At 46.8% G+C, this 26,037-nt stretch overlaps 1 protein-coding gene across 1 annotated transcript in view; it reads left to right on the top strand.

Annotated features, from left to right (window-relative positions):
* ush2a (Usher syndrome 2A (autosomal recessive, mild)) overlaps positions 1-26,037 on the top strand; it is a 1,730,413-nt gene that overhangs the window by 1,196,858 nt on the left and 507,518 nt on the right. Inside the window, exon 41 of the mRNA XM_072506478.1 lies at positions 1,244-1,872. Within this exon, the coding sequence (XP_072362579.1) occupies positions 1,244-1,872 (629 nt within the window). The remainder of the gene's footprint in view (positions 1-1,243; positions 1,873-26,037) is intronic.

Genomic DNA, 26,037 nt, shown 5'->3' with positions numbered 1-26,037 from the left:
CCGTAGATTTTGGGACTCCTCCAATCGGCTGTGCACTCGCTGGAATGTCACTGACATCCCCTCCTGAATCTCATGGCTGTGTTCTAGCATCTGCATCAGCTCCGGGATAACTTGTCCAGAGAATCTGCATCTGAGACCCAGCTGCCCCTTGTTAGCGACAAGACGCTGAGGTATGAGTCTGGCGAATTGGACGGCAAGACAGCTTGTAATGACGAGAATCCCGTAGTGGCTAATTTTCATTACTAAGTGCCATTAAATATGGGCAACAATCTCGCCATTGTGGCCGTCAAGAAGCACCCTGATAATTGTGCCCAAAGTAACATTTAAGGATTTTCCCATTAAATCGCGCCCCAGAAGTTTCCAATCCTTGGTCCGAACTGTGTTAACTAATCTTTGTTAATCCCTATTTTAGGTGCAATACTCTGCTGCCTGATGTTAGTCAAGGTTCTCTCTTATGATTGCTAGCCAGTCACCACTTTTGGAAAGGTTAGGAATGGGCTCAGCTGTGATGTCACACCAATAAACAATTTTCATTTAGGCTCATGTTTGAAGATTAGCCACTTAGGCGACGAACAAAGGTAACTTATCTTTAAGATTTTTTTACTGCAGTAAATTGACTGGCTTTGCGACACCTCCTAACAGTGCAGGTGAAAATGCTGGTTATGGGGAACTCGTGTTTGTTTTAATATTTATTCTCAGCACAGTTAATTTAGGAATAAGAACACTGCGCACACATATTTTGCGAAATCTAAACCTAAGTACCGAAGCCAGAGATGTAACTGGAGGTTTGAGAGGCCTCTAACAGTATGAAATACCACAGGATAACATATGCTTGTGTATTCACTTTGTGAATTTATTTTTGTCAGAACCTGCTTTAGCATTTACAATAAGGGGGTGCTATCCAAGATTATTGTTTCGATTTCTGGATATATCAATGGGGAACGTATTTCAATTTGATAGTACACAGTATCATTAAGTGTTAAGAGCTAGGTCTGCACCTAGTTTTTCCATGATGCAATAGTCCCACCTGCATTACCAGGAGGAGCTGCAGAACGGATGTCAGCCATTTACTTATGAGACTGTGGCTTACTCAACTGCTCGGCACCAGTTATAGAGCAGATCAGCTACTCCTCTTCACAGAGGTTAGAATTTAAGGTATCAACAGGAATCACAAAATATGTAATGGAAACTGAGCCCTTGGTTTCAAAAATAATCTTACACCATTTATTTATTTCAACTCCAGAACCTGGACCAGTGGATCCACCAATTGTGCTGAAAGTCAGCCCTCAAGGTCTGTTACTGACATGGCAGCATCCATCGCAGAGTAATGGTAACATTACTCACTACCAGATTTATCAGAACGGTTCCATGCTGGTCACATTGTCAAACAACATTACCAGGTATTCTGTAGCCCATCTACACCCATACACGATGTATGTTTTCCAAGTAGAGAGCTGTACATCAGCAGGATGTTCTTTGTCACCAGCATCACGTGTGGTTCAAACTCTTCCGAAAGCTCCTGAGAATATTTCTAATCCAGAACTTTATTCATACACTCCAACCTCAGTACTCATATCATGGAATCCACCAGCCCATCCCAATGGTGTTATGGATAACGTAGTTATACAGAGGAAGGTTAAAGGGACAGAAGAGATTTTTACTCTTGTGACTGAAACTTCTGACCAGCCACTGAGATATGTGGATAATTCCGCAGACCTAAACCCATGGACTACATATGAATATAGGATCTCAGTAAGGATCATCAATGGAGGAACAAAAAGCAGTGCTTGGAAGGAAATTACCACTCGGCCTTCAAGACCTGCTGGGATACAGGCACCTCACATCCAGATTCTGAGTCCAAATTCAGTTAAGGTAGGTTAATTCAAATACATTTTAGTGTTTTCCTTTTCACCACCAAATCAATTATGAACAGTTTGCTTTCATCTTTTAGTTTTAATTTTTTACCTGCCTAATTTAAGGAAAATGCATGGAAAAAACACTAAATATATTGCCATTGGGTATCTATTTTCTCTGAACTTTTATTTACTGAAGCATATATCCACAGTAAATTATGCTTTTCAATTGGGATAACACACAAATGTATTCTCTGGTGTGTTAAGGGTTGATTTTCCTGACACCAGATGCAAACTCCAGGGAGAAGAGACAGACTCAGATCTCAAAGTTGTCACATAATGTTGGAATTACTAGGGATGTTCTGGGAACTGGAACTTGGCTTGTTTCTACACCACGTGAAGGTCAGATAAAGCAACTGAAACAAGATGGCAGACAGTATTCCCGCTATTGTCTTCTTCTTCATGTTGCTCATTTGCCATTTGCCTGGGGGCATGGGACCCAGCAATCCTCTATGACCTGCCTTCGGACCCGCACAAAGACTAAATAGAGCAACCCCAATCAAGCTGATAGATCACAAGTTCGGGTCAGATTCAGTGAATGGTACCCCTCCCTGTTCAAGGATCTTCAGATTGAATTGCCACCTTCTGGTTGTCAATCACCAGCAGCAGCCAGAAGGACCTGATTACCAAAGCCAGAGATGCAGCTGTAGATCTCAGAGGCCTGCAAGCCTCCCTGAATTTTCTGCCACCGGCCCTGGGCTCGACAAAGGTTACCCCAGGCCGCTTAAATGCCCCAAAGAAGGACATCCCAGGAACCCCAGGCCTGACAGCAGCATTTGTTTCTTCTGAGGGAAGGAGGACAATCTTCCCCATAACATGTAGGATCATGAGCTGATCTTGTACTTGTAGTTCTCATGCCAGAGTAAGGGAGCATACCTCAGCTGCATTGCCAGATTGAGTTGTGGAGCAGAGGCTAGCCATTTCTTTACAGGGGTTGATAGGAGGAGAAACCTCAGTATCACCACCCAAATTATACCCCACCAATTTTAGTTCATTCATGAGATGTGAGCATCACTGGCAAGGCCAACGTTTGTACCAATCTATAATGGCCCTTGGGAAGGTGATGATGAGCCACTTTCATAAACCACTGGATTGGATTGGATTTTATTTATTGTCACGTGTACCGAGCTACAGTGAAAAGTATTTTTCTGCGATCAGCTCAACAGAACATTAAGTACATGAAAATAAAATAAATTACATAATAGGGCAACACAAGGTGCACAATGTAGCTACATAACACCGGCATCAGGTGAAGCATACAGGGATGTAGTGTTAATCAGGTCAGTCCATAAGAGGGTCATTTAGGAGTCTGGTAACAGCGGTGAAGAAGCTGTTTTTGAGTCTGTTCGTGTGTGTTCTCAGACTTTTGTATCTCCTGCCCGATGGAAGAAGTTGGAACGTGAGTAAGCCGGGTGGGAGGGGTCTTTGATTATGCTGCCCGCTTTCCCCAGGCAGCGGGAGGTGTTGATGGAGTCAATGGATGGGAGGCTGATGGACTGGGCTGTGTTCACAACTCTCTGAAGTTTCTTGCGGTCCTGGGCCGAGCAGTTGCCATACCAGGCTATGATGCAGATAGATAGGATACTTCCTATCGTGCATCTGTAAAAGTTGGTAAGAGTTAACCTGGACATGACGAATGTCCTTAGTTTCCTGAGGAAGTATAGGGGCTGTTGTGCTTTCTTGGTGGTAGCATCGATGTGGGTGGACCAGATTTTTGGAGATGTGTACCCCTAGGAATTTGAAGCTGCTAATCATCTCCACCTCGGCCCTGTTGATGCTGACAGGGGTGTGCACAGTACTTTGCTTCCTGAAATCAATGACCAGCTCTTTAGTTTTGCTGGCATTGAGGGTTGCAGCTGTCCATATGGTGTAAAGCACCCACAATGTTGTCAAAATGGTGTGTGGCATGGAGGGAACCTTTCAGGTGGTGGTGTCTCCAAGTATCTTCTTCTAGGTAATAGGAGTCGCTGGATTGGGAGATGCTGTTGAAGGAAGTTTGGCAAGTTGCTGCAGTCCATTTTGTAGAGATGGTACACACTGCTGTCACTGTGTGTCGGTGGTGGATAGAATGAACGTTAAAAGTAGTGAATAGGGTATTGATTAAATGGGTCGCTTTGGCCTGGATGGTGTTGAGTTTCTTGTGTGTTGTTGGAGCTTGACTCATCCAGGCAAGTGGAGTATGCAATCACACTCCTGCCTTGTATATGCTGGACTGGGTTTGGGAAGTTGGGAGGTAAATTACTTGCACAGAATGTACAGCTTTTGTAGCCACAATATTCATATGACTGGGACAATTAACTTTCTGGTCAATGTTAACTCCCAGAATATTGATGGAGGGGATTCAGCAACGGCAATGCCCTTGAATGCCATGGCAACATGGTTGAATTCGCTCTTGTTGGAGATAGTCATTACCTGGCACAGGTGTGTCATGAGTGGGCAGCACGTTAGCACAATGGTTAGCACTGTGGCTTCACAGTGCCAGGAGCCAGATTCGATACCCGGCTGAGTCACTGTCTGTGCGGAGTCTGCACGTTCTCCCGTGTCTGTGTGCGCTCCTGTTTCCTCTCACAAATCAAAAAAGACATGCTATTAGGAGAATTGAACATTCTGAATTCTCCCTCTGTGTGTACCCGTACCTGAACAGGCGTCAGAATGTGGCGACTAGGGGCTTTTCACAGTAACTTCATTACGGTGTTAATGTAAGCCTACGTGTGACAATAATAAAAATTATTATTATTATAAAACCCGATTCATACACCTCTTATCAATTTTGGTTGTTTAAATACAGAATGTGCCTTTAACAGCTGATTGTTTTGAATAATTTTGATCAAAATAACAGTAAATAATGATGCCAGTGACTGAAGCCAGGTTTCACTCTGCAAATCCTCACTCAACAAACATCTTTGGTACACTTAATATGACAAAGCAGACGTTACTGAGAGGACACCTTCAGTGCTTTGTTTCAGCGAGTACATATAAGCTTGCAAGTTGAAGTAGTCTCCGGTGAATTCCAAACCTGCAGAAACAGAACAAGCAGTTGTCTTGTCACTAAGTCATAATAGTGGGAATGTAGAAATAGAGCCTGATTGCCTTATTTCTAAAAGTGTGTTTGCTTTGGTCAGGAAAAAACAATTAAAGAAAATCAATTCACAGAAAACGTTGGAAATACAGATCAGCATCTGTAAAGAGAAAAGAGAGATTAACATTTTGGACGTTGACCTTCATCAGAACTGAAAACAGAAGTACACATCTGATGCATGTTTGCAGCATTTCCAGTTTCTGGGTGCAATTCAGCCACCGCGTTACGTCCGTTGAATCGTGGGAAAATTGAGACTCGGGTGCAAACCATTTTGAGATTCACCTGGCCCGCTACCGATAGCAGATTCCGAATCTCGACCTAAAATGGCAAAAAGATCATTAAGACCAAGTTACATTAATTACAATCTCATTTACGAGATTGAAGCCGAATGCAGCGGCCTCCCAGGAGTCACACGACTCTCCAGTGAGAAGTTACACTGGCGTTGTCAAGTACTCCGTTACAAAAACGGAAAAATGGCGCAATGGCGACTGAGGGGAAGTGAGGAGGTGAGTAGCCTTTTCCATTTACTGGCATGCATTTCAAGGGCACCGGATCTACAGCCCCATTGCTCGGGGGTGGGGAGATGGCGCTATCTGTACTGCCAAACTCACCTAGTACATAACCCTGCTGCAAGTTCTCTCATGAAAGTTAATTTCTCCCCCTTTGACTGTGACCAGCCTCTAACCTAACAGCTGAAGGCTATTTCAAATGAGGGGTTAGCCTTGTGATAGAACTTCACACTTCAGGGGCGTCATTCTCCGACCCCCCAGCGGGTCGGAGAATGGCCGTTGGCCACCGTGAATCCCGCCCCCGCCGGTTGCCGAAGTCTCTGGTACCGGATATTCGGCGGGGGCGGGAATCGGGCCGTGCCGGTTGGCGGTCCCCCCGCTTGATTCTCCGGCCCGAATGGGCCGAAGTCCCGCCGAGAAATTGCCTGTCCCGCCGGCGTAAATTAGAGTACCTATTTACCAGCGGAACAAGGCGGCGTGGGCGGGCTCCGGGGTCCTGGGGGGGGCGCGGGGTGATCTGACCCCGGGGGGTGCCCCCACGGTGGCCTGGCCCGCGATCGGGGCCCACCGATCCGCGGGCGGGCCTGTGCCATGGGGGCACTCTTTCCCTTCCGCCTCCGCAACGGTCTCCACCATGGCGGAGGCGGAAGAGACTCTCCCCACTGCGCAGGCGCGGGAAACTGCCTGGGGATAGAAGCCCTAACTGATAGTCAGTCTCTCTCCTTCTCCAATTCCTTCCAGAAACAAATCTGTTTGCTGGTGTGGATCCCGTGGAGGCTGCCTCGCTGTGCTTGTGGCAGCCGAGGTGGGCAGACGCTCAAATGGCAGCAACGCCAACACAGGATGGAGGCAGCACCACATGTGCAGGGCGCCGCCACACACCCTGCCGTGCATCAGGCTGAGTAGGGAGCCAGAAGGGGAGGCCAGTGATGGGCTACGGTGTACAGGTGTCGCTGGTCCTTTCATGCGCTGAGGGACAGCATATGCCGCAGAAGACTCTGTATCCACAGGGACACAGTGTGGCACCTGTGCCATGTCCTCGCGTACATGGCACCCTGTGGAGGTGGAGGACACCCGTTCCCGATGGTAGTGAAGGTCACTGCAGCCCTAACACTCTGTGCCACCTGATCATTCCAGGGTTGAGCGGGGACCTATGTGGCATTTCCCAATCTTCAACCCACAGATGCATTGGGGATACTCTGTATGCCCGGGCATCAGACAAATCACTTTTGATCTGGACAAGATGCACCAAAATGCCCAGGCTGCAGGCTTCACTGCCATTGCTGGAATGCCCTAGGTCCAGGGGTCAATCAATGGCATGCATGTTACCCTCTGAGCTTCAGGGAGTGCACTATATTAACAGGAAAGGGATCCATTCCCTGAATATTCAGATCGTGTGCGACCACCGCCTGAGGGTCATGGACAGTGTGACCGTTACCCTGGGTATGTGCATGACAAGTAAATCCTGGGGCACTTGGAGATCCCTCGTGTCTTTGAGGACCACTTCAGGATGGTGGGCTGGCTCATGGGGGACAAGGGATACCCGCCAATCGTTTTTTTTTTCTGTTCTTAAAAAAAATTTGAGTACCCAATAAATTTTTTACCAATTAAAGGTCAATTTAGCATGGCCAATCCACCTACCCTGCACATCTTTTGGGTTGTGGGGGTGAAACCCACGCAGATACAGGGAGAAAGTGCAAACTCCACACGGACAGTGACCCAGGGCCGGGATTCGAAACCGGGGGCGAAATTCTCCGGTATCGGCGCGATGTCCACCGACTGGCGCCCAAAACAGCGCAAATCAGTTGGGCAACGCGCCGCTCCGAAGGTGCGGAATGCTCCGCATCTTTGGGGGCCGAGCCCCAACCTTAAGGGGCTAGACCTGCGCCGGACTCATTTCCGCCCCGCCAGCTGGCGGAAAAGGCATTTGGTGCCCCGCCAGCTGGCGCGGAAATGACATCTCCGGCCGGCGCATGCGCGGGACCGGTAGTGGCATTCCCGCGCATGCACAGTGGAGGGAGTCTCTTCCGCCTCCGCCATGGTGGAGACCGTGGCGAAGGTGGAAGGAAAAGAGTGCCCCCACGGCACAGGCCCGCCCGCGGATCGGTGGGCCCCGATCGCGGGCCAGGCCACCGTGGGGGCACCCCCCGATGCCAGTTCGCCCCGCGCCCTTCCCAGGATCCCGGAGCCCGCCTGCGCCGCCTTGTCCTGCCGATAAGGTAGGTGGTTTAATCTACGCCGGCAGGACAGGCATTTTAGCAGCGGGACTTCGGCCCGTCCGGGCCGGAGAATCGCGGGAGGGGGGCCCGCCAACCGGCGGGGGCGGGAATCGCGCCAGCCCCCGGCGATTCTCCGACCCGGCGGGGGGTCGGAGAATCTCGCCCGAGTCCTCAGTGCCGCAGTCCCAGTTTTAACCACTGCGCCACTGTGCTGCCCTGCTACCCGCCAATGTTGCAGAGGTCTGAGACTAAGGCGGACACCCAATGTAATGGGGCCCATGCTGCCAACCATGCTGTTATTCAGTGGTGCGTTGGGCTACTGAAAATGTGGTTCCGATGCCTGGGCCATTCCGGCGGTGCCCTACAATACGCTCCCCCAGAGAGTCCTCCGTTTTGTGGTGGTCTGCTGTGCCCTCCACTATCTGACACATTAGCGGGGGCAAAATGCAAGTTAGGGAGAAGGAGGAAGAGGCGGAGGACATGCGGCTCGTCTGAGGTGGAGGATGTGGACTAGCAGGGACTGGAGGACGAACCTGAGGAGAAGCCGGAGGGCCCCGGCCATATGACAGGGGTCACAGATGTCGCCGTACCATCCTGTTAAGTCTGCTGCTCTTGAGACGCGCCGATGTTAGAGGACAGGATTCAGGAGAATTGGAGACCACATTAGTCTCCTCGGTGGAAGGCCACAGGTTGGGTTCCAGTGCTTCCAGCCCCCTGAGGGTGCCTATCGGACCCTGGTGACTCCATGGGATGAAGGGGCAGCTGGAGTGAGTTCTAGAAGCCTCTGAGTCATCAGGCAGTACTAGTTTTGGAAGCTTCCCATTGTGTGCACCATGGTATCGGTGCCCTCAACGATGGTCCTCAGTGCCACGGCAATGTTCACCTGCATCTGGGATATGTCCTTCATCGAATGGGACATGATGATGACAGAATGAGCCATGTCACAGAATGAGCCATGTCTTGGAGACCACCACTCAAGTCGCGGACATCATGCTTCAGGTTTCCCACTGCGGTCGCCACCTTAGCAGTGTTGACCTGGGTGCCACACATTGTCGGCACCATCCCCTGTGCCTCAAGGCTTTTGGACTACTCCAATCAGCTTTGCAGTTGCTGGAATGTCGCTGACATCCTCTCCTGAATGTCGCGGCTGTGGCTAATCATCTGCACCAGTTCCGGGAGAACCTTATCCAGAGGCTCGACATCTGGCTGGGACCCAGCTGAGTCCTGGGATCCAGCAGACCTCTGACTGCTGACTCCCTTGGATGTTCCTGCCTCCACCCGATGTGCATTAGCAGCTGTATGGTGCTCACCTGATAGTACCCCCGAAGCCTGTCCCCTAATGTCACCCACCGAGGTGTGTGTCTTTGTGCTCATGGAAGGTACGGGCGATAGATGTTCTCCTCAGGGCTCTCCTCCGAGATGTTCACTTGCGTGGCAGGGGAGGTATGACTGCGGATGGCCCAGCCTCATCAGTTGGTGTTTCTGCAAGAAAATGGACATGTGGTCAGTGAGAGGGAAGGATAATTGTCTGGGGCATTAACAACTCACTGCCCCCCCCCCCCCCCCCCCCCCCGTCTATTGCAGGTGACATCTGTGGGCACCGCGCCTAGAGATGAAAGGGTTGTGCTGATGGGTATTAGGGGGTTCTGCGGAAGAAGCTTGGGAGAGTGCGAGGTGTCAGCCAGTGGATTTAAGGGGGGGGGGGTTAGGAAATTGAGGGGTAGCAGGCGGAACTAATGCCAGGACAGTGGTGATAAGTTCACTTTGCAGATCGTTGGGGGTAATTCATCTTCTTCCGACTTTGTTCAGCGGTGCTCCTGGGCATGCTGCCCGCACTCATTGCAGCTGCCTCTGCTTCCCAGGCAACATGGCTGATTCTGCTGCTGGTTCCCTGATCCCCTCAGGGGAACAGGGTGCCCTGACTCTCATCGATGGCATTGAGAAGCCTGGCCAGGTCGTCGGCCCCAAAACGACGAGCAGGTCTCCGCGCTGCCACCCTTGTTTCTTTACTGGGAGAGAGTGGTGAGGGAGCTTTTAAAAGCAGCTCTCCCTTGATCACGGCAAGCTGCTGAGGCGTGAGTTGGCCAGGAAGCCAGGCATGGTGAGATTCATGTGGGGGCTCATTTTTGGGACTGAGTGCAGGTGAATACAGGCTATGATCTCGCCAGTGCGGCCGACGAGAAACATTCCGCCAAACTCGCCCAAAATGACACATTGAAATTATTTGGTTGAACCGCACCCTGTTTCAGATTCCCAGTCAACTATTCCAATTCCACTACCCTGCTTGATTCCCATGTTTCTTAATATTCCTCTCCTGCAATAAAATATTTAATTTTCCCTTCAAAAGAAAACTGGAACACTGCTTCAACATGATCTGTGACAGAGAATTCCACATTCCAATCATCTTTCCTACCATGCCCTCTTTAACTCCTTTTGTGATGATCAACACTTCTGTGTATTTCCATTGACCAGTAGAAATAGTCTATCACTATTTGTCATGATATGCAAACATAAGAACATAAGAACTAGGAGCAGGAGTAGGCCATCTGGCCCCTCGAGCCTGCTCCACCATTCAATGAGATCATGGCTGATCTTTTGTGGACTCAGCTCCACTTTCCGGCCCGAACACCACAACCCTTAATCCCTTTATTCTTCAAAAAACTATCTATCTTTATCTTAAAAACATGCAGCTAATGAACACGTAGAATAGGACACATCCAATGAGCAGTCAGGACACTCAGGGGTGGTATCTCACTATAAAAGAGATGAGGCACTCACACCCCTCCTCTTTCCACAGACCAACATCTACAGAGTGAGACAGGGTGTATCCTTAGCATCACAGCCCAGCACGTGGCTTAGAGCAAGGCTGGTTCAGTTAAACTGAGTTACTGCATTTAGATTAGCAGAGAGTCAAACTCATTGAGAACTGTGCTAATAGTTCAATAAAACACATTGAACTCACTTCAAAGTCTGGAACATCTTTTACTCAAAACTGCATCAAGTGGCAGCTTGTGATATTCCAAATTACATAACACAACATGATATCAGGAGTCTGTTCAATCTAGTTAGTTCAACTCAGCAAGATCCGTAATGACCAGCGAGTGTATACCGGCACAATGGAAAAGATTTCGGCTCCTCACCAGCTCAGGACCTCCGGCAATCTCAGTGCCAACTGGTGGACATTCAAACAGAAATTTCAGCTTTACGTCGAAGCATCAGACCTCAATGGTGCGTCTGATGGACGGAAGATAGCTCTTTTCCTCACCACAGCGGGTGATCACGCCTTGGATATATTCAACTCCTTTCACTTTGCTGAAGACCAGGACAAGACAAAGTTTCAGACCATCCTGGACAGCTACTGTAAGGTGGACACCAACAAAACCTTCAAGCGCTACATATTCAAGCAGCGATTGCAAGGTAAAGACCAATCCTTCAACTCATATTTAACTAACCGTAGACTGCTGGTGCAATCCTGCAACTTCGGTGATATCATTGAATCCATGATCAGAGACCAAATCATTTTTGCAGTTCACTCTGATCCTCTGAGAGAACAGTTACTGAAGATCAAGCATATGACCCTGTCAGTCGCGATTGAAACATGCACAGTGCATGAGCACGCTGAAAATCGCTATTCCCAGTACAAAATGGCAGAACATGATAAACTAGCCTCCACGAGGCGGAGAGTGTGCAGGCCATCTCCCGGATGCAGCGCCTCAACATTGACGAAAGCGGCCATTTTGGGCGCTCTTCCCGGGTCCCGACGCATGCGCGATGCGAACGGGATAATGAAGCGGCCGACACCCGCACTGCGCAGGTGCAGACGTCTGAGAACCACACTGCGCATGTGCAACGACGCACGGAGCGTCAGGACGCCGATGTCATGGCGTGTTCGAACTGTGGCACTGCCCATTTAAAGAAACACTGCCCTGCAAGAGGCAGACGCTGTTTAAACCACGGGAAGCCAGGCCACTATGCAGCCCTGTGCAGATCTGCACCACCAGTCAGGAGCCAGCGCTCCCAATTCCGACGACGGCGCATCCGGAGTGTGCAACAACGCCTACAGGATTCTGATCCCGGCAGTGCAACGGATCCAGATGATGAATGTCTGGACAACGCCTACCGTGTGGGCATTATTACACATATGACACACCAGACTCATCGCAAGTCCAGTCAATCCTAGCTGGGGATTCCGAGGATGAATGGCGAGCAGTGATGAATGTCAACCACTGCCCCATCCAGTTCAAGCTGGACACAGGTGCCTCTGCCAACCTCCTCTCACAGGCAGACTTCAGATGCATTAAGAAGCCCCCCACGGTCCTTCCAGCTGCCTGCAAGCTCCTGGATTACAACGGGAATGCCATCACTGGGATCCTGCTGTCTGCACGTATCCAACCGACATACACAAGCACGGTTACGCTTTGAAATTGTTAAGCCGGACAGGGCATCCCTACTAGGTGTGTTCGCCTGCCAGCAACTGAACCTCATTCAAAGGATTTACACCACAACATCCTCCCATGTGGATCTTTAGGCCGACATCGACGACATCCTCGCCCAGTATCCAGATCTGTTCAACGGGTTGGGCACGCTGCCGTATCGATACAAGATTCTGCTACGACCTGATGCCAAGCCAGTGGTCCACGCACCACGACGTGTCCCTGCTCCACTGAGAGAGCGCCTGAAGGCACAGCTCAAGGATCTTCAGCAAAAAGGCATCATATCCAAGGTCATCGAACCGACTGACTGGGTCAGCTCGATGGTGTGCGTAAAGAAGCCTTCGGGGGACCTGTGCATCTGCATTGATCCCAAGGATCTCAATAAGAATATCATGCGGGAACACTACCCCATCCCGAAGCATGAGGAACTCACGAGTGAGATGGCACAGACGCGCTTCTTCACCAAATTGGATGCATCACAGGGATTTTGGCAAATCCAGCTGGAAGAGTCCAGCACAAGGCTCTGCACCTTCAACACGCCTTTTGGCAGATACTGCTACAATCGCATACCATTTGGCATCATCTCGGCATCGGAGATATTCCATCGCATCATGGAGAAGATGATGGAAGGCATTGAAGAGGTTCGAGTGTCCGTGGATGACATCATCATATGGTCCACGACCCCTGAGGAACATGTGCCCGTGTCCAGAAGGTATTCCGCCGTGTACATGCCAACGGCCTAAAGTTAAACAGGTCCAAATGTTGTTTTGGCACATCGACGCTCAATTTCCTAGGCGACCAGATCTCACAGCGTGGTCTGCGCCCGGACACAGACAAAATCAAGGCCATCGAGGCGATGAAGGTCCCTGAGGACAAAAGGCGGTGCTGCGCTTCTTGGGTATGGTCAATTTTCTGGGCAAGTTCATTCCAAGCATGATCACATACATCACGGCCCTTCGCAACCTGGTGAAAATGTCAACTGCCTTTGAATGGACGGCGGCACACCAGATAGAGTGACTGGCGCTGAAAGCCAAGCTCACCACTGCACCAGTCCTGGCATTCTTCAACCCGGACCGGGAGACAAAGATATCCACAGATGCGAGTCAGGATGGCATCGGTGCGGTGTTGCTTCAACGAGATGACACATCATCCTGGGCACCAGTAGCCTACGCATCAAGGGTGATGATGCCCACTGAAACCAGATATGCTCAGATTGAGAAGGAGTGCTTGGGTCTTCTCACCGGCATCCTCAAACTTCATGATTATGCCTACGGCCTGCCGACATTCACTGTCGAGAGGGATCATAGGCCTCTGGTCCACATCATCCACAAGGACCTGAACGACATCTCGCCTTGGTTGCAGAGAATCCTACTTAAACCTAGGAGGTATGACTTCAACTTGGTGTACACACCTGGCAAGGAGCTCATCATCGCTGATGCGTTGTCCCGCTCCATCACCTCGCCCAGTGAGCCGCTGGAGATCATCCAGCACATCGAATCGCAGGTGCAGCTGTGTGCTAGCACTCTCCCGGCGACAGATGAGAAGGTAGTTCTCATCCATTATGAGACAGCCAAAGACCCCCTCTTGCAGCGCGTCGTCCACAACCTCAACAATGACTGGCAGAAAGGGCAGTGCCCATAATTTTACAATGTGAAGGATGACCTGACGGTGATTGATGGTATCCTCCTCAAGCTGGACAGGATTGTCATTCCACTCAGTCTCCAGAGCTTGGTGCTGCGGCAGATTCATGAGGGACACCTGGGCGTTAAGAAGTGCAGACGCAGAGCCCAGCAAGCTGTCTACTGGCCCAGCATCAGCCAGGACATCACGAACGTGGTCCTGAACTGTGCTACCTGTCAGCAGTTCCAGCCAGCGCAGAGCAAGGAGACGCTCCAACAGCATGACATAGTGACCTCTCCGTGGTCGAAGGTTGGCATCGACCTCTTTCATGCGAATGGTAATGACTACGTATTGATCATCGACTATTTCTCGAGTTTCCCTGAGGTGCGAAAGCTCCCGGACCTCACCTCTCGGACCGTCAGCAAAGCCTGTAAGGAGACGTTCTCAAGGCATGGCATCCCAATCACCGTCATGAGCGACAATGGCCCGTGCTTTACCAGTCGAGAATGGTCCACATTTGCCAGGTCATACAATTTCCAGCATGTCACCTCCAGTCCGCTCTATCCGCAGTCCAATGGAAAAGTCGAGAAAGTGGTGCACATTGTAAAATGTCTCATCTGCAAGGCGGCGGTCTCTGCTTCCGACATACACCTTGCACTGCTCGTGTACAGGGCGACTCCATTGTCCACTGGCATGTCGGCGGCTCAACTCCAGCAATACACCTGCCCAACCTGGATCACTGCAGAAGATGCAGCAGCTCAGAGACCATCAAAAGCAGGGCTATGATGCCCATGCCACCGATCTGGCCGTGCTATCCCCGGCAGACATTGTCAGGATCAAGATAGCGGATGGCGGGTGGTCTGCCCTGGCTGTTGTTGTTCGACAGGCCGCGCCCCGCTCTTATGTTGTACGTATGGCTGATGGCTCCATTATGCAAAGGAATTGACGGGCACTGCGCAAGGTTGCCTGCCCGCAACCACTTTCCCCTCCATTTCCATATGTTGAATTGCCACCTCCTGATACCTCGCACCACGAGGCAACCAGTCAGGCTTCTATCCCGCCTGTGAAGGCGCCGCCGTCCCCTCCGCCACCTCTCCGGCATTCGACCAGAATCAGACGCAAGCCTCAGAGACTGGACTTGTGAACATTTGTTTTGTTTGCTCTGTTCTGTTGTCCTCCGTCAGTCACGTTAGACAGACTCATTCACATGTAAATACATTCACATATGCCAACAAAATATTTTTTAAAAGGGGAGATGTCATGATATGCAAACTTGCAGCTAATGAACACATAGAATAGGACACGACCAATGAGCAGTCAGGACACTCAGGGGTGGTATTTCACTATAAACGGGATGAGGCACTGACACCCCGCCTCTTTCTACAGACCAACATCTGCCGAGTGAGACAGGGTGTATCCTCAGCATCACACACCAGCACGTGGCTTAGAGCAAGGCTGGTTCAGTTACACTGAGTTACTACATTTAGATTAGCAGAGAGTCGAACTCATTAAGAACTGTGCTGATAGTTCAATAAAACACATTGAACTCACTTCAAAGTCTGGAGCATCTTTTACTCAAAACTGCATCAAGTGGCAGCTTGCGTTATTCCAAATTACATAACACAACACTATTTATGCTACTATACCTTTTTCTCTTTTCGCATATTCTCTCTGCAAGTTTCTGCATCCCTCCGATGCTGCTTTGTGTGTGTTTATCTTTTTTCTCTCTTATACTTATTTCCTATTCTGTATGTCTCTCCAACAATTTTCCATCTTTCCTTGTGTGTATCTGTCTCTCTCTTTCTCTCTTTAACCTCTAAAATAACGCTGGCAATCTTGACATCTCAGTTAATAGGGCAGATGAGGAAATGCATAATTTTATAGTGCTGTTGGCTGCTCATGATGCAATTAGACTTCAAATGCTGTTAAATCCAGTAGCAGCACGACAGTGCAGAGCTGTTTGGTGTCTGCTATGCAGCAGACAAATTTGTTATATGGGACAGGGGCAGCGGATACAGAGGGAGAGGTCAATGGGGATGCAGGCAGGAATCCACTTATTTCCCTTTAAGTGCTCCCACCTTCAGTGCCCACACAAAATGGGTGCTACCCAAAGGAAGCAGTGCCTAGGCATTGTAGCACATTATCGGGTACTGATTAATTTATGTTGAAGTTCAGAGTGAACAAATCTAGTGCACAAGTTACTTTGCTCACCATTTGCAATGGGGTGCTTTTGATTTCCCGAGCACATGATTAAGCAGCGTCTGCCCCAACCCCATCCCCCCCCCCCTTTATAGTACAATGAACAAGAACTTGATACATTGAAGTTGCCATATTATCTGCTCAGGTGGCTAGTATCAAACTATTATTGTTGGAAAGTGAAAGGCGAAGCTCCTATTTCAGAGCACTAGCATGTTAAATGTTCATACACTACTATCACTCGGCATAATTTCTGGGTTCATGAATGGAATTGCAAACATGAACTCTAGCTTTGACATGCAGTCTGTTGACATGCAGAATCACCTTGTGTGGTGATGATATAGTTTCAATTTCTTTGAAATTACAGTCCTGAAATTTGTTTCTGTTACATTAGCATAAATTTATTTATTTATAAAGACCATTTATTTTGAACTGGTTAATGCCGTTTCTAAATTAGCGGTGAGAGAAATTTCAGCTGAACACACAAAGCATTTGTACACCCATATCCTGCAATATGATTTCAGGACCGTCAGATTTCAAATTATATTGGGCGAATCTCACAATCTGATTTAATGGAATTGCATTCCCAGTGGGAAGCTGTACCTGCTAGAGTTCATTTCAGTAAATCATGGGCATGCTCCCCACAATTTTCCGTACATTATGTTAAAATCACATTCTGAAAGCAATTTCATAATGACATTTATCTGCTATTTTAATAGAGGCATTAACCTGATTATACAGTTTGACATCTCTTTCAAATAACCAAGAAAGGAATCTCACATGAAGATATTAAGCAATAATAATCAGCAACACTAACAATCAGTATAATTTCAAAAATTCTTTCACTGCCAAATTACAGCAACCTGCATTTATGTAGTGCCTTCAATATGGAAAAGTGTCCCAAGGTGCTTCACAGAAGCACAATCAGACACAACTGAACGTTGAAACAAATAAGGACATATTGGGAGGGTTGGTCAAAAACCTGTTCAAATAGAGCCTTAAGATGAGAAGCAGAGGAGTTTAGGGAAGAATTCCAGACTATAGAGTACAGATGGCTGTAGGCTGACTGCCAACAGTTGGGCCAAGAAAAGTAGGATTACCAAAGGCCAACTGAGAGCATGGTGGGATGAGGGTGGTTGTATGGCTAGATGAGGTAACTGGGATAGTGAGGGCCAAGACTGTGAAAGCATTCAAGCATGGCAACGATAATTTTTACTAGAAAGCACATGGGGACTGAGAACAAATGTAGGTAAGCAAGGGCAGGAGTAATGGGTGAGCTGGACGTGTTACTGGATTATAAATGGACAGCCATCCAGTCCTGCATTTCAGCCATGCACAGCACAGTGTGCCTCAAGCCTTGGATATCTTGACACATGACTTTGACTTCTTACCCTAGGTCTTCCACCATGAGCGCTACCCTTTCAGTATTGGCCTGGGTGCCACGCATTGTCGGCACCTAAAGATGATTGGACTCCTCAAGTTGTTCTTGCAGATGTTGGAATGTTGCTGACACCGCCTCCTGTAAATTCTGTTTCTGAATTTGCATCTGCACCAGTGAGGGGATCATCTTTTCCCGAGGCCAACATCTGTCTTGGTGGCAGCTGTGCCCTGGGATTGGACAGCATTCTGACCACCTGCTCCCTCAGGAGTCCTTGCCTCCACCTGATGTGCTGCAGCACGTGTGTGGTGCTCACCTGAGGGTGACCCAGGAGCCTGACTGCTAACATTTCCCACCAAGGCGATAGTCTCTGCGATGTTGGATGGTTTAGGTGAAAGCAGTGCCGTGAAGTCGGTGTCCTTGTTCAGACGGCCTGGCCTCGTCTGAAGACAAAGGATATGGGGTTAGACCTTGGTTAGATCCGTGGGAGATGAAAGACTCATTTGAGATAGGGACACCTGCATTGAGTCACATTGGACTCTCACTTCCTTGGTGAATGCTGAACTCCATGTCAGCCACTGCCCTCTCCTTGGCCTCCCCTGCTATTTCCATGGCCTTTACTTCAAAGGGGGTGTGGACCCAAATATCTGGGATGCTCCCACCTGTCTTCTGATGCTCCCTCTGATTATGGCCAGCTTTATCTTTGGGGATACATGAAGGACATAGTGAGACCTCTATTGCAACAATTTGCCGGCCAAGATCTTTGGGATCCAGGAAAATTCTTAACTGTCCATTTGACTTCGCCGCACCATGATGGAATTTACCATATCTGTCAGCTCTGTGATCACTTTCTTCCATCTCTTGGAGCGCTCTTGGTTCTGTTGGTACTTTACCTGGGGGATGAATCACCGGTTTCATCGCTGGGTCAATAGTGATATGATTATGAAAATCTTCAATGCATCCAACCATCTTATCAAAATACTCTGGGTATATTTGTACCAGACTTTCCTTGTGTCTGAGTGGGATGATGAGCACAATATTCCCAAAAGAATTCTAAGTGTGGTCTCTGGTGGGAAATGTAGTGCAATTCCTGCCGAGTGATTCGGCGCGATCCAGATCACATTCCAACCACACTTAGAAATTCTTTTGGAAGTTGGGGTGAATAGCGCCCTGAATGAGGTGTGCAGGACCGGAAGACGCCAGCAAGTCTGGCTCCTCAGAGATCGGGGTACCATTTATAAAAGCCGCCTAGATCTCAGACTAACGCTGTCCACCCCTCCAACTTCTTGACGCAAAGACCCCACTTTCATGGTACCAGCAACCCTCCCAGGTCAGCGACGCCCCACTATGGGGTAGCCAAATGCCACCCTTCACGTGCCACCCGCTTCAGACCTGACCACCTGGGGGCTACAATTGCCTCCAAGCCCCCTTGCGTGGTCATAGCGTCTTGTCTCCGTTTGTGGTTTCTCTGGTAGTTCCCTAGTGGTAGGATTCTCTGGTCCCACCGGCAACGCACATTTCCCAGTGGAGTTGGGTGGGTTTAATGGAAAATTCCATTAGCAAGCGGCGGGAGTAGAGGATCCAGTTGCCAGCGAACGGCACGGCCAAATTCTCCATCTTCACTAGCAGTGGTAGCGGGGCGGTCTCGCAACGGAGAATTCCAGCTCAGTAGTGATTCACGCCTACCTCAGGTTGTGCAGGCGGGTGAGAGAGTTGCAGAAGCCGGGAGAATATAGCCAGATGGAGTGTGCCGGGAACATTGGAAACCATTTGGCACCCGGCACAAATCCTGTTTCGGGCCTCCCCAGGAATTCTCCTGACATAGTAGGATTTGCGCCAGGTGCAACACCCTGGTGTTACTCTGTACTATCAGATTTATGGTTGTAGGGTCAGATTTTTGTAATCTGAATGGTCGTGTGAATTCCTTTTCTCTGGAAACTGTCACATTCACCCATTCCATGCAGTGGTATGGTTCCTTTGCCTATTGTGTCCTTTAACTCAATGTCATCTTCCAGGGCATATTCTTTCATTCTTTCATTCTTTCTTTTATTCTTTTTTTCTTTCTAGCCTCCTATCTGAGAACTTATGTGGTCATCCATAGCTCTTGCGCCTCTTTCTCTTTGTCTGGGATGCTTTCCTTTGTTGCTGTTTCACTACATGAATCCTGCTATCTTTCCCTTGACTTAACTCAGAGCAGACCATTTAGGTAGTCAGGGGCCGGAATTCTCCGGCTGTTGGGATTCTCTATTGCCACTGGCAGCATACCCTCACCCATGGGTTCAATGAGAAATCCCATTGACAAGCGGCAGGAGTAGAGGTTGATTTTCAATCTAATTCGTCATTAAAGTAATTTTATTTCTGTTTTAACTTGCCGACAACCCACTGCCACCATGTTATGTCTTCTGATTCCCACAAGTAAGGAATGATCACACTTTACACTCAAAATGCTGCAGCATCATTAAGCTATTTCTTATTGCTTTGCATGTGGCTGCTATACTGATTAGATTGATGTGCTGCAGTCATAAGCTGAGTAACAATGTAACAGTAATTGTGGCATCCCAGGATATATATATTCTCACCACAATTAATTTCTAGCTTTTTACGATTGAGATAACTATGTAACAAACCCTTTCTGATTCCTCAATAAAAAACTCAATCAGCTTACTTAAACAGGATGTGCCTTTAACAAATCGTGCTGACTTTCCTTAATGAATTCACAATTGTCAAAGTGACTGTTAATGTTGTCCTGGATTATCACTTCTAAAAGCATTCTCACCACTGACTAGTCTCATTGCAGCTTTATCCTCGCACCCTTTTTGAACAAGGGTGGAACATGTGCTGTCCTCCAGTCCTTTGACACCGCATCCATTTCGAAGGAAGATTGGAAAATTACAGCCAGTACCTCGGCAATTTGCAGCTTTGCTTCCCTCTGATTCATCCCATCTGATTCCAATCAACTTTAAGTACAGCCAGCCTTCCTAATACCTGCTCTTTACCAATTTCCATCCCATCCAGTATCTCAACACCTGCTCTTTCACTACGAGTTCGGCAACATCTTCTTCCTGGTAAAGACGGGCGCAAAGTATTCATTCCGTAACCCAGCGATGCCGTCTGCCTCTTGTGTAGATCCCCTTTTTGATTGCAAATCAGCCCTTCCCCTCTCTTACTACCTTTTTACTATTTATATGCCTATAAAAGACTTTTAGATTCCCATTTATGTTACTTGCCAGTCTCCTCATATTTTCTCTTTGCTGTTTTTATTTCCCTTTTCACTATCCCTTTGAAATGTCCATATTCAGCCTGGTCCTTTTTTGAATTATCAACATATTATCAAGCTGTCATATGCACCCTTTTTCAGCTTCATTTTACTCTCTATAATTTCTGTCATTCAGAGAGTTTTGGCTTCTGTCGCCCTACAATTTCCCTTGTGGGAAGGTACCACAATTGTACCTGGACCATCTCCTCTTGACAGGCAGTCAATTGTTCTGTCACAGTTCTGCCTGCAAACCTTTGATTCCACTGTAACAGGATCATATCCATTCTTCCATCACATAAATCCCCCCCACCCCCCCATAGCTTACCTAAACCTTATGAGACGATGATCATTGTAACCAAAATGTTTTTCTGCTGATATTTTATTCAGTTGACCCACTTCATTCTGCAAAATCAGATCCAGCAATGCCTCCTTTCTTGTTGGGCTAGAAACACACTGGTCAAGAACATTCCCCGAAATGCATTTCAGAAACCCTGCCGTCTCTCTGACCAGTACATTTGTAATATCCCATTTCATTATCATTCCTGTGTAGTTTTTGCACCACTCTGTAATTTCCCTTCAAATTTGCTGCTCTTATCTTTCCCACTAGTTGATGGCCTATGGAATACACCCAGCAGTGTAACGGCAGAACCATTGTTTCTCAACTCTGACTAAATAGATTCTGCCCTCGACCCACTTCTTCAGCATTATATATTCTCTTCCGTCAATACTGGTGGACAAGGATTTGGAAAGTGACAACAGATGCCAGAAATTTGGAGAGGATCATGAAGTTGAAGTTAGGGTGAATGTTTGCAGGACAGGCTAGTTTTTTCAGGAAAGGGTTGATGTTGGAAGGAAAGTTGGGTGTTCAGCAGTTTAATGGGTATGGAGTCACGAGGTAGGAAGTAGGTGTGTGCAAGTCAAAATACAGTAAAAGCTGTCAAATACAATCAGACGGAAATTTTAGTTTACCTCTGGATTAATGCTGACCCCTTGAAATTGGTCCAATGGGAAGAGAAGAAGATTGCATAAAGAGTCATTTCATCAGTTTCCGTCCATCATATCTGGACATTTCCACATATGGCCAGCCTAAATGTAATCCTTTGGCTATTATCTTGCTATGATGTGTGAGTGACTTTAATTTAAAATGTAAAGGCCGCAATATACCGAACTACTCACAAGGTAATTATGAGAAATCATCTCATCCTTCTGATGTTTTTAATACAAAAAACAAAACTATCTTCGCCTGCCCCAAAGGCCCTCAGCACCCCTGTCTGATGCTGAGCTCTGAGGACAAGCTTATTAAATGACAGTAAGTCTCGGAAATTGGATATGGTCAGGTTCCAGGAACTGGGCAAGTGCCTCTAAAGTGGCAGCACCATTGGAACCAGGAAGAAAGTTATTCATCTTCTCTCCACTCACCACCAACCTTCACCACTCTCCAACCCCAGATACAGTAATAACAAAGTTGTTCAAAATTGGGGTAGAGGTTCTGTTTTGGGCCCATCCAAAGATCTGGGAGCAGATTGGGTCTAAGCTTGCTCCCATTTTGAAAAGTGATTATTTTTTCCTCAGACTTTCAACTCAAATTAAGTTTTATATTTCCAAATGCAATATCTGGAATAAGCCAGGACATTCAAAAAAAACTTTAAAATGTAATGATTTTATTTCCAAAGTAATGCATTAAAATATTCCTTGACATATTTAAGAGTAGTAATTTGGGGAGGGATTTTCCTGCCCTTACTGCTGGCAGGATCTCACGGTGGCACTGAAGGCGATCTCCACATCCCCCCGTGGCGAGTTCCCGAGTGGGAGAGCCACGCAAAATGCTGTAGACATTTGCTGAACCAAAAGATTCTGCCGGCAGCCAATGGCAAGTTACCTTCGCCGCTGGAAAACACACTGTGGGGAGTGAGGCGGCGGGGGAGGGGGGGGGGGAGAAATCCCACCCTTGATGTAGTTTTATCAATACAACTGAAAATATATTTATCACAAAAAATAACTTTCAATTACAATGTCAATTCACCACCAATAAGTAGCCCACATTGGCTTTGAAAAGATATTGTTAAATATATTGTGATAAGTAGTCACTTTGTTTTTTTAAAATTTACTGACATTCAGTAGCTTTTAAATCCTGCCTAGTGATGTTCCTGCATCCAAAAGAACCAGGCTCAAAAGCCTGTAAATGAGTGCAGTTGGATCATCCTTCGGCGTGATCAGGTTTGAGAACAGGGCTGTCTTCCAACACGATGTTTTTGAGACAAACACAAAGATTATTGAAACTTCAGTTGTACTAAACATAAATTGTGCTTGAATTCCGCAATCTTTTTTATGAGTTATGCCAACTTTGGGTAAATTATGCCAAAACAAAACTGCAAAACTTAGCAGAAATCCTACCTCTTTAGACGTAACGACTTGAAATTAAAGATTTTAACATCTTTTTAATGTTTTGATGATATCTTTCTGTATACAACAATTTGCCAGAAGTGATTGACTTGTATGTAAACTTGAATCAAGGAAATGTACATATTCAAACAGCTTAGATTCTGACTGATCAAGTGCACAGATGCTTCTTTATAATTTGACTTGTACCAGTGCCAGATTTAGGGGTATTTGATTCGCCTGAGGATATCACTGAATATATTTACATATTAAATTAATGCACGTGAAAATTATGGGCTAAATCATCTTAAAAATGTATTGTACCTGTATTTATTATTTGTAAAATATTGACATTATAATGAAGATTTCATTGTCACCTAATTACTCGTTGGGGAAATACATATAAGTCAGTTAAAAACTTATCACGAGAAGATCGATTTTCCCACTTAATGTTAAATTAATTAAAACATTACAATGTTCCAAACAATGCATTGACAGTCATTTATAGAGGGTAATGCAATGTGAAAATCAAATAATCTATTTGAGTTGCTAAAGGATTCAAGCCTCAAAAATTAAAGTTAAGAAACATTATGAGAAAGATTGTGATCGTTGTTTCTTTTTTATTGCATTAGTTAATGCACTTATGTAAAATTCCCAGATGCACCTCTTCAATGCCGTTTTGACAATTTTAAATAATATTGCTAATGAATATATCCTCATGGGATTTTGACCATCATGTTAAAAAATATCAAGCAGTGGAACTTCAACCTATTCTTATCAGCATGAAAATCTTTTCTTCCAAATGTAACTATAAACTATTATTGAAATCAACAATACTTTATCAAACTTAAATAAATAAATGTACACTGTGTGACAGTTCTTTTTCCATGAAGCCTTGTTCATTTGTCCTTAAAGACGGCAGCAGTCTCTGTTGCAACCAGTCTTTTTGACAAGTCATCCCATACGACAACTGGGAATGACCTCCTAACCTCTTTCCTCACTACCTTCATGATATTTTTACATTGATGCCACTTCATCAGTGAATCCCCCCAACTGGAGAAGTAGACGTGGGATATTCCAGCCTCTCTTGTTCCAGCAGTGTAACTTCTGCAGGATTGTGGTGCATGTAAATGTTTTTTTTTGTCGTAATTTGGAAAGGTCAGTGGCCATGGAGTGAGAGCCGCACCATATAAATTCCCATACATAAGAGTTTTAATCTTAATCTGGAATGGGTTTTTGGGAACGTAGAATGTGGGTTTAGTGTAAATTGTACTTGCTAGTCTGTGGGCAGGAGGTCTTGGGCATTAGGTAGCATCCTACCTCTGAGCCAAAGATTCAGGGTTTAAATTATACTTGATGGCCGTGGACGGTGCATTTGTAAGCCCAACAGGCTGGTGATAAGCCTGAAAATTATTCCCAGAGCAGGAGGAGGCCATTCGGCCCACTGACCCTCTGAAAGAGCACCCCACCTTGGCCCATGCCCTCACCGTATCCGTGTAACACCACAATCCCACCTAACCATTGACACTAAGGGTCAATTTAGCATGTTCAATCCACCTAACCTGCACATCTTTGGACTGTGGGAGGAACCGGAGGACCTAGAGGAAACCCATGCAGTCACAGGGAGAACATGCAAACTCCACAAAGTCACCCAAGGTCAGAATTGAAGCTGGGTCCCTGGCACTGTGAAGTAGCAGTGCTAACCATTGTGCCATCATGCCGTCCTCCAATATAACTAGGGTAGGTGGTAAGAATGAGGGAATCTCCAGGTCAGCAAGAATTTGCAGAAGGCAAAGGCAAATCACTGCATTAACATGCACAAAGCACCTGAAAGTTCCAGGTTTCCAATGCCCTCTTAAGGCACGGCACCTGAACAGAGGCATTGGGTTGGTTTTATGTTCCTTCACTGGCAGGTTTGAAGGTGGTGCTCATTAATTCCAGCAGGCAACCTGTCTTCTGTCTACATGCCCACCCCATTCCAATTATACCGACAGTTGGCCATTTAAGCGGGAAATTGATTCTCATTTAAGGGCCTTAAACTACCATTACCGAGTTTTAACTGGCAGGAGGAGAGGCACACCTCAAGCAGCCAGGCTGGCAGGTTTCCAGGACATCATACTGCTGTCAGGAAAACAGATGTAGTTTTAAGTGATTTATATTTGTATTGGTAAATATTGGAAATAAGGTATAGTATTAAGTGGGGTTAATTTGGTGTTTGTGTAAGGCAGGGAAAACCTATAGTTAGATTCATGTTATCCAAAAATGTTTTCATCTGGGGGGGTTTACTTTCAGATAAAACTGTGCTTCTATTGTGCTTCGAGACGGTTACAGTGTGAAAAGTAAACAATCTGTGAGAATCATGAAGTTGTTGTTTAGTAAACAGGGGCACCATTAGTGTATGAATGCATTTTGAATTTAGTTTTAACTGATTTCATGGCAGTTAGTTTCAGAAGACTAGAGAGGGAACATCTCTCTCAGCTTTGCTAGAAGAAAAACCATACAATGGAAAAATGGTTCAGAAAGAAACCCAGGAAATTTACAGATCAGCTAGTTAACCAAACTAGAGAAGTTTCCAAGAAGTCTAAAGTTAAAGGAACAAAGAGGATCTGCCTTTGGGGACAGGATATTGTTTCTGGAAGTTAAAATCATGCCTGGGAAGACAAGAGCTGATGATATTGGCTCCAGCTACAGACAAGTGACATACCTGAAGCAGTCATAAGGTTTAGCATCCTTATTTCCAGTGTTTGAAACAATAGTATTCTGCTGGGTACTGACTTCCGAGTTTGTGCAAAGGCATTTAAAACAAAGGAAATCTGAAAGAAGAAGTGGAAAACCTGGTGCTGAATTCCTTGTTAAAAGTGGAGCGGAAGGGTAGTTGAAAAATTTGGATTAAATTCTCAATGAAAACCGTTGATGGAAAGTATTGTTTGAAAGAAGATTATAAAGCATGACTTTTTGGAAACCGAGTTTGAAAACACTCTTGTGGCAATCATCTGGGAGATTACGAGAAGAAATCATGGAAAATCGGTTGAGTGGCATTGGCCATTTAGTTTCA

The sequence above is a fragment of the Scyliorhinus torazame genome, chromosome 1 (genome assembly GCF_047496885.1).
Source record: "Scyliorhinus torazame isolate Kashiwa2021f chromosome 1, sScyTor2.1, whole genome shotgun sequence".
NCBI classification, from domain to species: domain Eukaryota; kingdom Metazoa; phylum Chordata; class Chondrichthyes; order Carcharhiniformes; family Scyliorhinidae; genus Scyliorhinus; species Scyliorhinus torazame.
Note: the sequence above shows the minus strand (reverse complement) of the source record. Positions and strands in the feature narration are given on the sequence as shown.